The sequence below is a fragment of the Rhinolophus hipposideros genome (assembly GCF_964194185.1).
Source record: "Rhinolophus hipposideros genome assembly, chromosome: 25".
NCBI classification, from domain to species: domain Eukaryota; kingdom Metazoa; phylum Chordata; class Mammalia; order Chiroptera; family Rhinolophidae; genus Rhinolophus; species Rhinolophus hipposideros.
In genome coordinates, this window is record NC_138071.1 from 7,793,398 (window position 1) to 7,810,019 (window position 16,622).

General features: G+C 37.3%; 1 protein-coding gene and 1 pseudogene across 5 annotated transcripts in view; both read left to right on the forward strand.

Annotated features, from left to right (window-relative positions):
- The window catches only part of CPED1 (cadherin like and PC-esterase domain containing 1), a 262,826-nt gene that overhangs the window by 75,195 nt on the left and 171,009 nt on the right, over nt 1-16,622 (forward strand). For all 4 annotated transcript variants that reach the window (XM_081038119.1, XM_081038121.1, XM_081038118.1 and 1 more), the window contains one exon: nt 15,520-15,652. In XM_081038119.1, coding sequence (XP_080894245.1) covers nt 15,520-15,652 — 133 coding nt within the window. The remainder of the gene's footprint in view (nt 1-15,519; nt 15,653-16,622) is intronic.
- Nucleotides 6,681-8,057, forward strand: LOC308492757 (elongation factor 1-alpha 1-like; annotated as a pseudogene). Its single transcript has one exon. The product of its transcript is annotated as an elongation factor 1-alpha 1-like (transcript).

The window sequence follows — 16,622 nt, forward strand, 5'->3', positions numbered from 1 at the left end:
ACTCTGAATCTAAATACAGAATTAAGAACAGGAGCAAGATTACGTGGTTAAGTAAACTGGTTATGCCTAATTTATCTTTTTCAGTTCAGTATTTTGAAATGTTTCTGTTTCTAGATTCCTTCTCTCAGTGCTGGGTGGAGTTGGTCAGTCAACAGCCAATTTTAGAAGAACTTGTGTCACTTAAGGGAAAGAACTTTAAACTATATTCAGAGCAGGCTATAAAAAGCAGAGATACCACCCACAAAGTAATATTTAAAATTTTCCAGTTACATGATTTATTGGTAAATCTACACGTGTTGTGCCAAGAGCAAAATGAGCAATATGCCAGGTGTACTCTGAGTTTTTAATTAAGGGAAATTTTACCTATCGGACAGATTTTAATAGGATATTTTGCTGTTTATAAGCTATTGAAACAACATTTTAAATATTTGTGGGTGAAAAGCCCTTAATTATATAGAATATGGCTGAGGGGATGGAAGCAAAACTAAAAACAAAAAAAGAAACAAAAACAAAAAGCAAAAAACTAGAGTCTCCCGTCAGTTTAGAAAATTTCTAGTCAGAAACATGTGCCCTAATGTCACCTCAAGCTCCTGGGATACTGTGAATGGTTTAAGTGACTTAGTAAGTAACAGCCAGAATTGGGAGGATCGAAGAAAATACAGAGTGAAGAGCAACATTGTCTGAGCGGTACATGGTGGTGGCAAGATGGAGCTGAAAACCCCAATTGCAAATCATTTGATGAATAATGGTGACCAAGGACTTTTGTCACTTTTTACTCTAGCTTTTGAAAGAACATTCTTGAGTTCAACTTTTCTTCTAATAGAAACGTAATGTACTTTTTCTTTAAATTCAATTTTGTTTGGCTGCCAGTGCCTCACTCTCCACCCCCCTTCCCTGACTGTGGAACATCCAGCTGCCAACTTGGGCAGTTGGAGCTAGGCTTGGCCACAGGGGATTGAGCCAGTCATGGCTGGGGGCCTGGGCAAAAATGGCCCCTTGGAGAGAATGCTGGAGCATTATGTTGTGTTAAGGAAAGAAATAACCAAACAAATTGAAACACCCCCTCCAGCAACAGGTCGGATCCCAAAAGCCTGGAGGAGTAGTTTAAACTTTTTAATAGTTTTTTTTTTTTTTTTTTAAGGGAAGTCAGGTTGGAGACAAAATGTTAGCAAAGGGACAATTAGCCTTTTTCAACACACGATAAAATTTCTGCCAAATTCTGTTTTTATAACCTTCTCTCCTTAAGCAACCCCTTCTGGCTCACCAAAACACCATCTGGTACAAACTTTCTCCTCACTGGTCTCTTTGTTCACTCTCTTCTCTCCAACTCATTTATGTAGATTGAAAAATCAATTTATTCCTATTATTCAAACAACGTAACACAGACTTGGTTCCCAAATAAGCATGTATCATTCTTTCCTAGAGGGAAAAGAAGGAAAGGAAAAATCCATACTTTGATATTTTATCACTGTTACCTAATATTTTCCCCCTTTGACTTAAAGCTATAATAGCTTGAATTCTTTCCACTGCTTAGAATCCTAGTTTTAAATTCAGCTTCAGTCGGCTGGGTCCACAGAGCCAAACTATAGCAGAGACTTTAAACGGTTAACTCATGACTTTGAACCCCTGAGTGATGCCAGAACCCACAGGATTTTTTTTAGGCAATGACTACACATCCCTAATTAACTGAAAATGACGAGAACATTCGTAGGTGCCACAAAATTATTTTCCCTAAGACATTTTATGTATTTGGTAAGAAACAGCAAGATATAAATGGCATATTACCCATCATCCATCTATTTAAAGGCATTTAAGTAGCAGCTTAGAACTTGAAGTTCTCTCAGGGACATGCATATGGTGTTAATTGAGCTGATGTGCTGATGTCAGAACACTAAAGCTGTGTTACAGTGTATTAAATCTCTGAAAAATAATTTATATATATATACACATACATATATATGTGTGTGTGTATATATATATATATATATATATATATATATATATATATATACACACCGAGGGTGCCAAAAAATATATATACATGACTTTTATTCATCTTTTGTTATTGGTATATATTGAGTATATTGAGTATTACAATTTTCCTTTCTTAAAATGTATATACACTTTTTGGCACCCTCTGTGTGTGTGTGTGTGTGTGTGTCTCACATGTATATATATAAATATATATGGCATCTTGACAGTACAGAAAATGAGAGATTTATAAAGAAAATATGAAGACTATCCTTCTAGAAATAATCATTTGATTTTTTTTCTTTCTAAGACATGTAGCTGACATGCTGAGAAGGAATTATATTTAGGTCAGGGAGATGACAGTGTTGCTGAAAAGGCTGGTTGAATTCATCCAGTTTATGGAAAGGTGGTGGCTTGATTAGGACATAAAGAATTCAAATAGCTTTCTGTTTTTTAACACTATCATTTGGACTTTTTAAGTCCCAAACAAAGCTGGTTGGTAGTTTTGATGTTAATGTATTTGGAATAAAAATGCATATGAAATTTAAAGAAATCATACTGGGGTAGAATCCTCTGACACCTGTATCATTTAAATAAAGACAAGTCCCCGCAAAGTTGTCGGGAAGATACCTGAAATAGTCCCTATCTGTCAGAGAACAATCATTTGACTTTAATATCTAAATTCTAATATCTAATGGTCTAAATTCCACCTGGAGAAGAGACAGATTAACTTCAGTGTTTAAAACTCCAAGAATAGGAAAAAAAGTTCAACATTTTAATCATCTAATGAACATCTTTAAAGACCAATAATTATTTAGTAGTTCAGATATGAAGACCCCTCCTGCTTTGGCTCAATTAATTGGTTAATTATTTAGTCATCTGCAGGATATAAAACAGGCCAAATGTACCTTAGCTTACCTCGCTAAGATTGAATATTGAGACACCATTTCAGAAACTTGTCAGATTCTGCCTGGCTTCCGATCTACCCCTTGGTGTCTGTCCTCATCTATTAGGACAGACCTCCATAGATTCCAATCATACTGTTGGTCAATTGGAGAGAAAGAATGTGAGGATATCATGGTTCTGTAGAAATACACTTGCTCAGTGCCGTAACGAAAAATCTCTTCTGACATAGTTCCATGCTCCTGACCTATTTCTGGTATTTGGATCTCTGGCCTTCATTAGATTTCACTTTGGCAATTGGTTCCAGTCTCTGCATGTTCTATATTTTTGTCTCACAGAGTCAGATATTATGAAAATCTTGATATTTTGAATATGTACTTGTTTTACATATAATACATTTACTTGTAAATAATATCAATGTACAGAGAAGCAAATTGACAGTAATACCATGTATAGTTTATTGTACCAAAAAATAGGGTAAAAATTGCAAATTGAGTTGGTTTGTGAAGTTGCCATTAAAGGAGAGAGAGATGAATGCATGGCTTTATTTAAAACAGGGAAAATAGCCCTCAATATTTCTGTCTTACGTGTAAATTAATACTGACTTTAATATACTTAAAAAGAATTTGGAATCATTGTTAGAGTTCTAAGTCATTAATTATTCTGATGTAAATTAAATCAATAATGTTTCATGGTTTACTCCAGAAAATGTTCCTGAGAAAGAAGTTTAACATTAATAAAGGGATTAACTTATTTTCATGGTGGGTGGATTGAGACAGCTATTCTATTTGTTGCACTCTGTATTAATATAATACTTGTTGGAGGTTGTATTTCAAATTGTTATTAATGATGCTCATTAATTTATACTGAGTTTTCCACCTTTGGTTTTTCTGAAGTGGTCAGCTATTTTTTTTTTCTTTTCCTCTGGAAAATTCATGTGGAAAACATCAAAGCAAAATTAAGCTGCCATAAAGTAATAAAACTATCTTTCATACTGTTTGGTCATTGCAGTGAAATCACAGGGGCAAGAATATTGAAGTAGTAGGCTAGACAGAACTTTTATTACCAAGGAAAATGAGCGGAATTCAGGGCTCTTCTGTTGTCATGGTCAAAACACAGAGCACTCCATGAGGAAAGTCATTTGTGCAGAATTGTATGACTTTGACACTTCCACTGAAAAAGAACAGAAAGGAGAACATTATGGTTTGCCTTACTGAGTGCTCAAAAAGCATTTGATTGATTGGTCAGTGGAAACTTTATACAATGACTACCCATTTACAGAACACTGCTATGTCACTGATCTGGTCATTTTTATGTGTCCAATTATATCTCCGTTTACATCACGAAAATGGAATGCATTCATTTTCCATAATACAAAGTGGAAGTTATCGTCTCCCTCCAAAAAATACATTATTGAAGTACTATGCCATCTGTATTTGTGGTTTGATGCACCCTTGTACTGTAACAGCATATGAAAGATATTCAGAAACCATAGATAGTAAACTATTGGAATCAAAGCTGCATACTACGAGGAGGTAATAATATAATAATGTCAGATCTCAAGGAAGGAATTTGGAGTTCCCCTGTGTTAGCCTAGAACGAAGCCCTAATGATACCTTTAGGCATGTGGTGTATCCATTTCCTCAAAGATACTCTTTGGTCCATGGCACGTATATAAAATGAAAGTAAAATTTTATTAAGGAATTGATGTGTTTGGAGGACCTAGATTCAAATTACGTCATTTAAGTTCAAGTGTAGGTCTGAAATAGCCCAAGGAGTTTCGTCTGTGTCATAGAGCTGTTGACTAAGAGCTACTTCTGTTTAAATTTGTATTGGTTGTTTGCAAGGAAGTCTTTCCTTGAACAAAACAGAGAGGAACAGACTTAAATATTGCAATAACTGGGTCAGTCCCAGCTTTACTCCATCCACAGAGACTTAGCTTTAAGACAGAGCTCTTTTACATAAATGAAACAGAACAGAAAAGAACTGCTCTGCAGCTATTCCGCAATGCTAAACTTTAGGAAAGTCCTAAAAACAGAGTGTGTGTTTACAGACTACTTACAGTAAAAACTCTGTGCTTTATTTTGGTCCACACAAGTTTATGCTTCTCCCAGGTACTTCCTGCTTTGTTCTTAAGAGACTAATGTGAGATGTCAGATGTTTAAGAATCACATAAAAGAGGATGTAATAGATAAGCCTTCATTTGATAGTCAGCGGTGGTGAGAGCCCCTTAGTTTTGGAAAAATTCAAAAGGAGTTAAAGTTTTAGTTTTACTTTGCAGTTTCTAAAGTTATAAACAGGTTTTCTAGATTATAGAGAAGGATTGCACTAAATTACTACTAGTAGTTGCTAGTTAACTTTTTTTTGGAGAGTTTAATATATGTCAACTGCTTTGTAAAGCACTTTAAAGGAAATTTCATATTTAGTTCTATCAGAACCCACATGAGGAAGATTCTTCTTATTACTATTATTGTTCTCATTTTCTCGATAAAAGATAGTGAACTTAAGGAATTAGTTAATGGTCACACCTGTGAATAGAAATCCACTAATACACAGGACTTAGGATTTTAAAAATCCTAAATGTTATTTGGAATATTATTTGTAAAATATTTTTGAAAAATATTGATTAGCAGCTATGAGGTCAGACAATTAAGTTTGCGAACTCATCCTAGAAAAAGTGCTACATACCTTGTTGCTGAATATCACTAAGGTCACCTTCGAAGTACTCCCCTTGGGAAGCTATGCACCAATGCCAGTCCACCCTTCAAAGCAATTGTGGAACTCTTTCTGGAATGGCCATCAGAGCTGTTGTCATATTATACTTGATGTCCTGAATGTCATCAAAATGTCTTCCTTTCAATATTTCCTTTATCTTCAGGTAAAGAAAGCAGTCATTGGGGGCCAGATCAGATGAGTAGGGGGATGTTCCAATACAGTTATTTGTTTACTGGCTAAAAACTCCCTCACAGACAGTGCCCTGTGAGCTGGTGCATTGTCGGGATGCAAGAGCCATGAATCGTTGGAGAAAAGTTCAGGTCGTCTAACTTTTTCACACAGCCTTTTCAGCACTTCCAAAGAGTAAACTTGGTTAACTGTTTGTCCAGTTGGTACAAATTCATAATGAATAATCCCTCTGATATCAAAAAAGATTAGCAACATTGTTGCTGATTGTCAGACGAACCTAATTGTCAGATCTCGTATATTACAATGTGCTGGACAAATTCGAACTCTGTCTAATGGGTCTTTATTGATTTCCCTCATGTCTTCTAGGCCCAAGTTTCATTTGCTTGGTAAAGCACATGGCACCTGGGCCCCAAACCCCCCCTTACAGTCTTCCTCTTAGTTGAGTGCTGGTGACCTCCTTACCATACTTTGCTGCTGATGCTTCCGGGAGCTCTGCTGATGCTTCCGGGAGCTCTGCTGGTACTGGGACTCTTGGCTTAGATAGTCCCTTGGCCTTAGTTTATCTCAGGGTGTCTCTCTCTGCCCCCTCACTGGACCTGCCTCAGTGTTGTCCCAGTGTCCCTATATGGCCGGAGCGTGTCATGCCACTCTAACACCACATTGTAGTACAGGGAGAAAACCAGTCCTTACCCATATTACACTCATTTTCTAGGTTGTGAACAAAACGGTTACACCATACAATTCTAGTAAAGCTGTTCAGCACTGGGCTTGCTCTTTCTTTTCTTTTTATCCCCCATTCTCTCTGATCTCTAGTTATTTGGTTAGAGAAAATTGGCTTTTTCGCAACAGGATTGCCACCAGAACACAGGTGTGGTGAAAACCACCGCTGAATCTAACCCAAAATGGGAAAGGAAAAGACACACATCAACATCGTTGTCATTGGACACGAAGGTTCCGGCAAGTCTACCACTACTGGTCATCTGATCTACAAATGTGGTGGGATCGACAAAAGAACCATCAAAAAATTTGAGAAGGAGGCTGCTGAGATGGGAAAGGGCTCCTTCAAGTATGCCTGGGTCTTGGATAAACTGAAAGCTGAACGCGAGCGTGGGATCACCATTGATATCTCCCTGTGGCAATTCGAGACCAGCAAGTATTATGTGACCATCATCGATGCCCCAGGACACAGAGACTTCATTAAAAACATGATTACAGGCACATCTCAGGCTGACTGTGCTGTCCTGATTGTTGCTGCTGGTGTTGGTGAATTCGAAGCAGGTATCTCCAAGAATGGGCAGACCAGTGAGCATGCCTTTCTGGCTTACACACTGGGTGTGAAACAACTAATTGTTGGTGTTAACAAAATGGATTCCACTGAGCCGCCTTACAGCCAGAAGAGATACGAGGAAATCGTTAAGGAAGTCAGCACTTACATTAAGAAAATTGGCTACAACCCTGACACAGTCGCATTTGTGCCAATTTCTGGTTGGAATGGTGACAACATGCTGGAGCCAAGTGCTAACATACTTTGGTTCAAGGGATGGAAAGTCACCCGTAAAGATGGCAGTGCCAGTGGAACCATGCTGCTTGAAGCTCTGGATCGCATCCTGCCACCAACTCGTCCAACTGACAAGCCTTTGCGTCTGCCCTCCAGGATGTCTACAAAATTGGTGGTATTGGTACTGTCCCTGTGGGCCGAGTGGAGACTGGTGTTCTCAAACCTGGCATGGTGGTCACCTTTGCTCCATTCAATGTTACAACTGAAGTAAAGTCTGTTGAAATGCACCATGAAGCTTTGAGTGAAGCTCTTCCTGGGGACAATGTGGGCTTCAATGTCAAGAATGTGTCTGTCAAAGATGTTCGTTGTGGCAATGTGGCTGGTGACAGTAAAAATGGAGGCAGCTGGCTTCACTGCTCAGGTGATTATCCTGAACCGTCCAGGCCAAATCAGTTCTGGGCGCGCACCTGTGCTTGATTGTCACACAGCTCACATTGCTTGTAAATTTGCTGAGCTGAAGGAGAAGATTGATCGTTGTTCAGGGAAAAAGCTGGAAGATGGCCCCAAATTTTTGAAATCTGGTGATGCTGCCATCGTTGACATGATTCCTGGCAAGCCCATCTGTGTTGAGAGCTTCTTTGACTACCCTCCTCTTGGTCGTTTTGCTGTTCATGACATGGGACAGATAGTTGCTGTGGGTGTCATCAAAGCAGTGGACAAGAAAGCAGCTGGAGCTGGCAAGGTCACCAAGTCTGCCCAGGAAGCTCAGAAGGCTAAATGAATATTATCCCCAATACCTGCCACCAGTCTTAATCAGTGGTGGAAGAACGGTCTCAGAACTGTTTCTCTCAATTGGCCATTTAAGTATAATAGTAAAAGACTAGTTAATGATTACAATGCATCGTAAAACCTTCAGAAGGAAAGGAGAATGTTTTGTGGACCATTTGTTTCTTTGTGTGGCAGTTTTTAAGTTATTAGTTTTTCAAATCAGTACTTTTTAATGGAAACAACTTGACCAAAAATCTTTCACAGAATTTTGAGACCCATTAAAACAAAGTTTAATGAGAAATCTGTGTGTTCTTTTGGTCAACATTGTAATTTCCCATAGTCCTACTTAGGTAAGACTTTGAGTTGCCCATAACCTATTTCTGGTGTTACATCTGCTGAAACTAGAATTTGATAATTTGGGGTTAACATTTTCTGGGTGGGAACTTTGGGTTTTTTCACCTTGTTTTAAGGGGAGGAATCATCTGTTTACATAAAGCTATGGGAGGGGGTCTGTTGGTGCAACACTTATTAATAGGTTAGGACAGATAAGCAAAGAGTAACTTGATGTGTAAGCTAGTTTACAAAGGCCAAATTCTGTAATAAAGTCCACATGTTGCATATAAAATTTTGTATAGTTAACATCAATATTAGTAAATTAGTTGGTATGTCAAATTTTAGTTTTTCAGTTGAATGTGAATTTTCACATTTACAAATACTGAGGTAGTTCAAATAACCCAAAGTAAATGAGGGTTACGTAATACTGAACACTGTCTTGCTACAGTTAATTGTATACAGATTCTAGGAAAAATAAATGATACTGAAGTTGGTTAGAGAAAATATGAGTTCACTTATTATGCAGAGGTTTACTGAGCTCTTATGGTAAGTGCCAGCCTGTGCTTGGCGCTGGATTTTCAACGGAGGAAAAAACCCAGAATCCCTGACCTCATAGAGCCTCTAGTCTGTGAACTGAGATTACCTTTAATGCATTGAGAATGATCCCTCCCTCTTAACTGTCAATGAATGATAAGTTTGTAAACTTGACTCTACCTTGGTGTCTTTTCCTCCCCTTTTTGTACACTACTCAAGAGGTGAGAGGATGGTTGATATTCCCTACATACTTTGTCATGGGACAGGAGCTTAAAGAGCGTCCAGCCGTCTCTCCCTTAAAGTTTATTGGGCCTCACACAAATAAAAGAGCAGAGCACCCGTAATTGCTGGAACATACCTGAATTCACAGAGGGACCACATTTCAGCTCTGGCCCTTGGACCTTTGCCACTGATCATCTCCATTAGGTCATATGTAACATATATTAAAAATTACAACATGACTTTTCACCTAGGATTGCAGCAATTTAGAATTGTAAAAAACTTAATAATTATCTTGTTATTCAGAAAATGTTTGTTTATTTGTCCTTGCTGCTCTGCTTTTTTCGTTGTCAAAAATTTATTACAACATAGTGGCTCATGTCACTCTGGAGGCTGAGAAGTCCCATGGTCTGTCTTCTGCAAGCAGGAGACCCAGGAAAGTCAGTAGTGTAGTTGAAAGCTCCAGGGCCAAGGAGCCAATAATGTAGATTCTGGTCCAGTCTGAAAGACTGAAAAGCGAGAGCACTGACAGGAGATCAGTGTCTCCACTCAACCAATCAGGCAAAGCGCAAACTTAAACATCCTTCAAATTTTGTTCTACTCAGGCTCTCAAGAAATTGGTTGATACCCACTAACATTGGAGAGCGCTGTCTGCTTTTTTCAGCCCACCAATTCAATGCTAATCTCTTCCAGAAACACAGTCACAGACACACCCAGAAATAAAGTTTAACCAGCGCTTTGGGCATCTCGTGGTCCAGTCAAGTTGACAAAAAAAAAATTAGCCATCCCACACTTTTGTCATTCCTATCTGCAGACATTCTAGCCACTGAATTCTTCTTTCACAGGTAGTATGTTGATGCACTTTCTTGCTTCCCTCCAATAGTACCACAGTGTAATAAGGGAAACCTTATGAAATTGATGATATTTGATCAATATTCAACCATCTTTGACCTAACAAAAAGCAATATCCTATGGTTCAGCTGAAGCCATCCTCTGCTGCCTCATACAATGTTCTTATTTGAGAGTAAAGCTGATATTATTTCTCTGTCACTTACTCTATATGTGTACATGTGCACACATGCACGCGTGCGCACACACACACACACACACACACACACATGCACATGTTCCCAAGCCAGGGCTCACTGCCCAATGCCCATAGAAGCCAATACTACGGCACCAGCTTTTGAGAAAAGAAAAAAACTTTATTGTGAGGTTGACCTGCAAGGAGACAAGAGGCAGAGCCCAAATCTGTCTCCTGGATTCAGGGTTCAGAGGGAGATTTAAGGGGTTGAGGGAAACAGGCTGATATGCGGAAGTGTTGAAGGGGCAGATTCTAATTAGAGTGCTTTGGAACTTGGCCATTTATGGTAAGATACAGTAAAGGGCATCAGCATTGAGTCTCCCTGGACAATGAAACTTTCGCTTCTGAAAAGGTTCTGGTGTTCAGACTCCGGCCATGTTCTGGTCCTTTGGTTCCGTGAAGGGGGCAAAACTTTGGTCCCGGAGTTATTGGAGGTAAAAATTCTCTCCTCTGTGCATGCTTCAGCTGCGTGACTTGCAGTTTTGTTCTGGTGTCTCTGCAAACAATTCACTATCTTGTTGGAAACAGGGTAAGGCCAGTTTGAGCTGGTTCTGCAGTTGCACACATACACACGTATACTCTGATTGTTTCTTCAGAACATGTGGCTAGTAAGGAGAAGTCTAGGACCAAACTCATATTTTCCAAGTAGAGGGTTTCTGCTTGCTATTTTCCATTTGCCCCTCTACATTCACTCTGGACTCTTCTCCAGGAAGTTCTCTTACATAGATGGAATCATCAGAGCTCCCATGTCCCTGACTTTTCTGGTCGGAGATCAGAGCTCAGGAGAACTTTGGAATATTTGTTCTCTGTGCTTCTCTCCCTGTGGCCATAGCTTCTGCTCGGTGCCTCTTTTTACAGCTATGCCTTTTGCCTAGTTCTGTAATGGGCCCCCTCCTGGGCTGGGGCTGGTAAGAGCTTCCATTCGCTCAGCCATGGGGCTCTTTATTACTCTTGTGTTTTTTCCTTAACTCTGCCCCTGTGTGTGTGTGTTAACAGTCCCTTCAGTTATGTCTTTGACTGTCATCCATCCATTTTCTCCCAGGGCCCCAACAGAAATTTATTTCCTGGCTATGACTTCTGTTTGTGCATATATTAATTTATTGCTGTGCATATAAATTTTGAGGATATATTTGCATAGATTTTATGCCCGCAGACTAAGGACTAAGACTTGTAAATGTTCTCAGGCAGGAAGAGCAATCATTGCATCCACAAATGGCATTTATTTATACTTCTAATCTAAAAACTAATTGTTAATTATTAATTAAGGCCTTTTAGCTTCACTGGACACTTCAGATTAAGAAAATATTGGCTATCTTTAGCTTCCTAATATAAAATGCAAGATAATATTCAAACATTTGTGAAGTATAGTGACATTTTCACTGTTACTTCCCTGGTAATTGTTAGCTAGGGGACAAAATATTAAATCAAATACAGCCATGTATTTTTTGCTAATCTTTACTAGTGCAAGTGTTTTCCAGTGTTTAGTTTTTGCCTATGATGTACGTAGTTATATGCCACATAGAAGGAAAAAAAATGACCAATAAATAAATATTTTACTTGATTGGAATACCATTTTGTTCTAACAGCCTGTAGGCTTACCCCCGCTCCCCAAAAATACAAACAAACGAACAAAAAACTAGTTCATTGTAAGAACAAATATTTACTTAGCACTTGGTATGTATGAGCATTGTGTTTAGTGATGTAGGACAATCAGAAAATTCATGAGGAATTACATTCTGGATTCCAGAAGACTCCTTGACAATGTCACAAACCCATTAAGCATCGGTTGGTAAGAATCAAAATGAAAACCCAGGTCTCATGGTTCTGGTTTAGTCTTCCTTTCCATAAAATTGCCCCACAGCAGGTCCTCAGTGACTAGTCAACCAGCTACATATTAGAAGGCATGAGAAAAGCAGACTTCATAGATCCCTAAAAAATTGTTCATATTTACTCTAGTAAGTGGTAAAGTTACAGGCTTCAGAGCTCTTTAAAATAAGTTAGGAATAGTCAATAAATGAAAGTTCCTATCATATTTTGTATTTGTATCTGCTATCCATTCAGTCCCCATAGTGTGGGGTAGAAAAATCCATGCTAGGCCCTCCATATTTAATTACTTTCTGACAATTAATATATGTTAAAGAGTTACGAGGCCATTTGAAGACTTTGTATTATAGAACCTCAATTCCAAATTCCTTCCAAAAACTAAACCTAGTTTTGGCATTGTTTATAGGAGTTTCTAGGCTCTTTGTCTGTGTTGGAGGGGAAAGCGTTTAGGGAGGAGGGGAGTGGAATATTAAAACAGTGGATTGGACTGGTCTATTGAGAAAGCCCTTGATAGTTAAGCCAAATGAAAGACATAAGGAATGATGACTATTGACAAATCTTTGACTCCGTTAAGTAAGAGCTGAGAGTACTTAAAGTTTCCATGATTATTTATAAAACTTCATAAAATGCAGTTGCAACTTTTGAAAAAGGTATTAATGGAGCTTATTTTTAATTTTTGGCTGTAATCAAGGGAAATGGGAATGATTTTAGATGTTAGAGGACATGTAATTACAGAGTTTTTGTTTGTTTATTTAGAACATGAAAAGTAACCTGTAATCCTGTAATAATGTAATGAGAAAAATATATATTACACATATAAATATATATATATTTTCAATAATCAATAATTAATATATATCATATATATTTGTGTTATATATATATACATATACATATATATATACATATATATATATGTATCACAAAGGGTAAAAATTGCATTCATCAATAATCAGTTCCATTGTTCAAACACAGTTTCAGGAGCTGAGATAGAAATCTGACATCCAATTCCTATATTGGATTCCTTCAACTACATGGCATAGGCTCCTGCACCTGTATTAAACCAAAAAAGTGACATAAAATTGTTTACTCTTTTGACATATTTGCTGACTACTTCCTCAAAACCACTGAGTTACTACTTTGGTGAAACATTTAATATGTCTCGTTTCTTCAAGGTCAGTTCTGATTGGGCTTCAAATTGGTGCTTTGCTTTCTGGCAGCAAAAGTAAAAGGAAATCAGAGTAAATTACACTGTTCACATATTATACAAGAGAAGGCTACAAATTAGCTCTTCGGGAGAGACAAAATTTTGCCTAATAATAAATTCTAAGAAATGTCGAGTGAAAAAAAAGAACACGTTATTTTCTTCCTGCAAATTTAATCTACAAAAATAAGTCTAGTGAAAAAAAAAGAATGCTTATTTTCTTACTGCAAATGTAAAGGATTATATAAACATTTCAACACTTTAAGTTGTGATTCTGAAGAAAAGAAATTACCTTCATAACTCTTCATTTGTCACTTCCAGAAACAAGCAGTTTGACTATTTCTTTTATTAAGATGTATTAGAACATCATTAATAGGGAAGTCTTACAAATAGGCTATCATTTTTTGAGAAAGATCACACTGTGCTAAATAATGAGATATGGGAATACATTGAACAGCTTGACTTCTGCTGACTTTTACTTAAGAGTGTGAAGTGTTTTAAATTAGACTATGTTAGTATTGATAAAACGTGCACAGGGGAAAATAATTTAAAGGCTTTGTTCCATTTTGAGAGCTAGATAAACTGTATAATTTAAAAATAAAGCACTGTGACCTGGCAATAAGGAAACAACAACTCTCACATGCTGTTGGAGATAGTGCAAATTGGGAGAACCTTTTTAGAAGCCAATTCAGTAATGCCTATCAAATTTACAATGTATTTACCCTAGCAATTATGCATACAGATTAGAATTGCCCCTATATAAACTTGTAAAAACACCCCCAAAAGTGTAGAAGGGCATTCATTGCAGTATTTTTGAAATAGAAAAAAACAAGAATCTAAAAATGTAACAATAAGGGGATGGTTAAATTACATGTCTATTTACTTAATGAAACACTTTAAGCCAATAAGTACAAGGTAATTCTATCTGTGCTGATATGGAAAGGACTACAGGATGGATTAGTAGGTAAATAATCCAGATATAGAACATTATAATGCCTCTTTTGGATAACTTAGGGTGGGTTTACTTCCTGATAATCCCATTATAAGTTGAAAATATCCTAAATTGAAAATGCATTTACTGCATCTAACCTACTGAACGTCATAGCTGTAGCCTACCTTAAACGTGCTCGGAACACATTAGCCTACAATTGGCCAAACGCATCAAACACAATGAAGATACTGTAGACTATCAGCTGCTTACCTTCGTGATCGCATGGCCAGCTGGGAGCTACGATTAGCTGACACTGCCCAGCATCACAAGGGAGTATCTACTGCATATCAAAATTCAAAATTTGAACTATGGTTTCTACTGAAAGTGTATTTTTCACACTGTTGTAAAGTCAAAAAAAGTTGTAAGTCAAACCATCGTTAAGTTGAGGACTAATCTGTATATTGGTGTATGTAGATATATTGTTATTTATATCAATTGATACTGAAGAATCATATGCATCTTACTGACTGTCTGCTTGTCTAGAATTTAAAAGTGAATATGTAAATTTTGGCTTTGGCGGGCAGGATGAGATGAGAATGAATTGCCGGATGCTTTTACTTTTCATTTGGTAGCTTTCAGTACAATTTGATTCATTTAACTGTACATCTATTTTTTTTTTAATTTATGTATGTACATCTATTCTTTTAAATATCCATATAAATGTTCTGAAGTATGTCATTATTCTTGGTCTTTACTTTTATATAGTTCAAAAACCCAACAACTAATATTTTATAAAGTAATAAAGCTCTGTTGTTAGGTCATGAAGCATGACAAACTCTAGCCTGGGAAGGACTATATTGCCAGGAAATCCACTGAGGTTGTCTGTGTAATATTTTCATCACAAACAACCTTGGGCTCCTGCAGCCACCTTTCCCATGGGAGACTGTGTCTCTCAGCTGTGTGGAGGATGGATCTGCTGGGTGAAGGACAGCTGGCGACATTAGGTCTACCTCCCCTACTGAGCAAGGAAATCTGAAATCTGTTATTATGATTATTTTCTTAGTCTGTGGTAGGAGAACATACTACACAACAAAGACCTCTATGTTCTACCTCTATGTAGTATGTAGTATGTTCTTCTTAGTCTGTGGTAGGAGAACATACTACACAACAAAGACCTCTCTAAACATGCATCCACACTTACTGGATCTAACTGTGATTCAGAACAGGGAGAAAATTTGTTGACTATTTCCTGTGGACCCTGTAGTTCAACACGGTGACTCTAATTGGAAACAATTCCAAAAGGAAACAGTAGAATGACTGTCTTTTGCTCTTGTGAATCTTTTCAGAATTGCGACTTCTGGTGAGCCCCTCAGTGTGTTTGGACGGGAGCGTACAAGTCAAGCTGAGTCCTTCCAGTCACCTTTCAAAAACAACGAAGCCACATATGTGGAAACCACAGGCCTGGAGACACGAACAGCTGTAAGCTAATCATTTTGAATTGTTATATCCAGCAGGCATTCTAGGAGACAGCTCACAAGAGAAAAGCACTGAACAGATCTAAGGGTTTTGCAGGTTTGAATTATTAGGTCTGTTACATAAATTCTCAGCTATCTTTTCTTAATAAAGACTGCCATCATTGATTTTTTTCTAGACTAATTCAAACCTCTTTTGCCATAGAATAAACGTTTGGGTAAATAGGACTCTTATCTAGGAAGTTACATTAATGGAGATTTAATTTAAAACCTTGACAATATGAAACTATAACATTTTAACTTCCATTTTATATCCAAATGACATTGTCTTAGTCTAAGTATGGCTGAATGGCTTTGTTTTACAGTTTTTTGTTTGTTTGTTTTTTTGTTTGTTTATGGCTCTCAGGATCCTAGAAAGCAACCATAGAGAACCACGTTATTCAAGTTACCTCTAGGGAAATTATTTTGTAATGTGGTTAAATTAAGAAATTTTAGTTGTCTTATTCAAGATGCAAAGTAGTTTTCCTCTTCTAATTTCATAATTATTAGGTAGTATTTGCACAGTTAATAATCTTTATTGAAGAATCCTATGTATCTTCTGCTTATCTAGACTTCAAAAGTTAAAATAGCACCGTATTCTCATTGATCAAACTTAGACATCTGAGATATAAAAACATGGCGCAGAAAACCAAATAGTTATACATTTTGGTATCATTAATGATTAAACTACATTTGTTTCATCACAAAACATTAAACTAGTGTTACTTTTCCTTTGTAGACTAAAGCATTTTCCTACTATTCCATCCCTTAAATTTACTCCTAATTATTTGTCTTGACCCTTCAGGGTTATTGGTAGACTCAAACTATTGGGGAAAGTATTTTGGTATATTTTTGATGACCTGTCCACTAATGAAAAACTTAGTAACTTTTCTTGTCAAGAAAAGATAAAGGCAGGCAAGGACAGAACCGGAAAATTC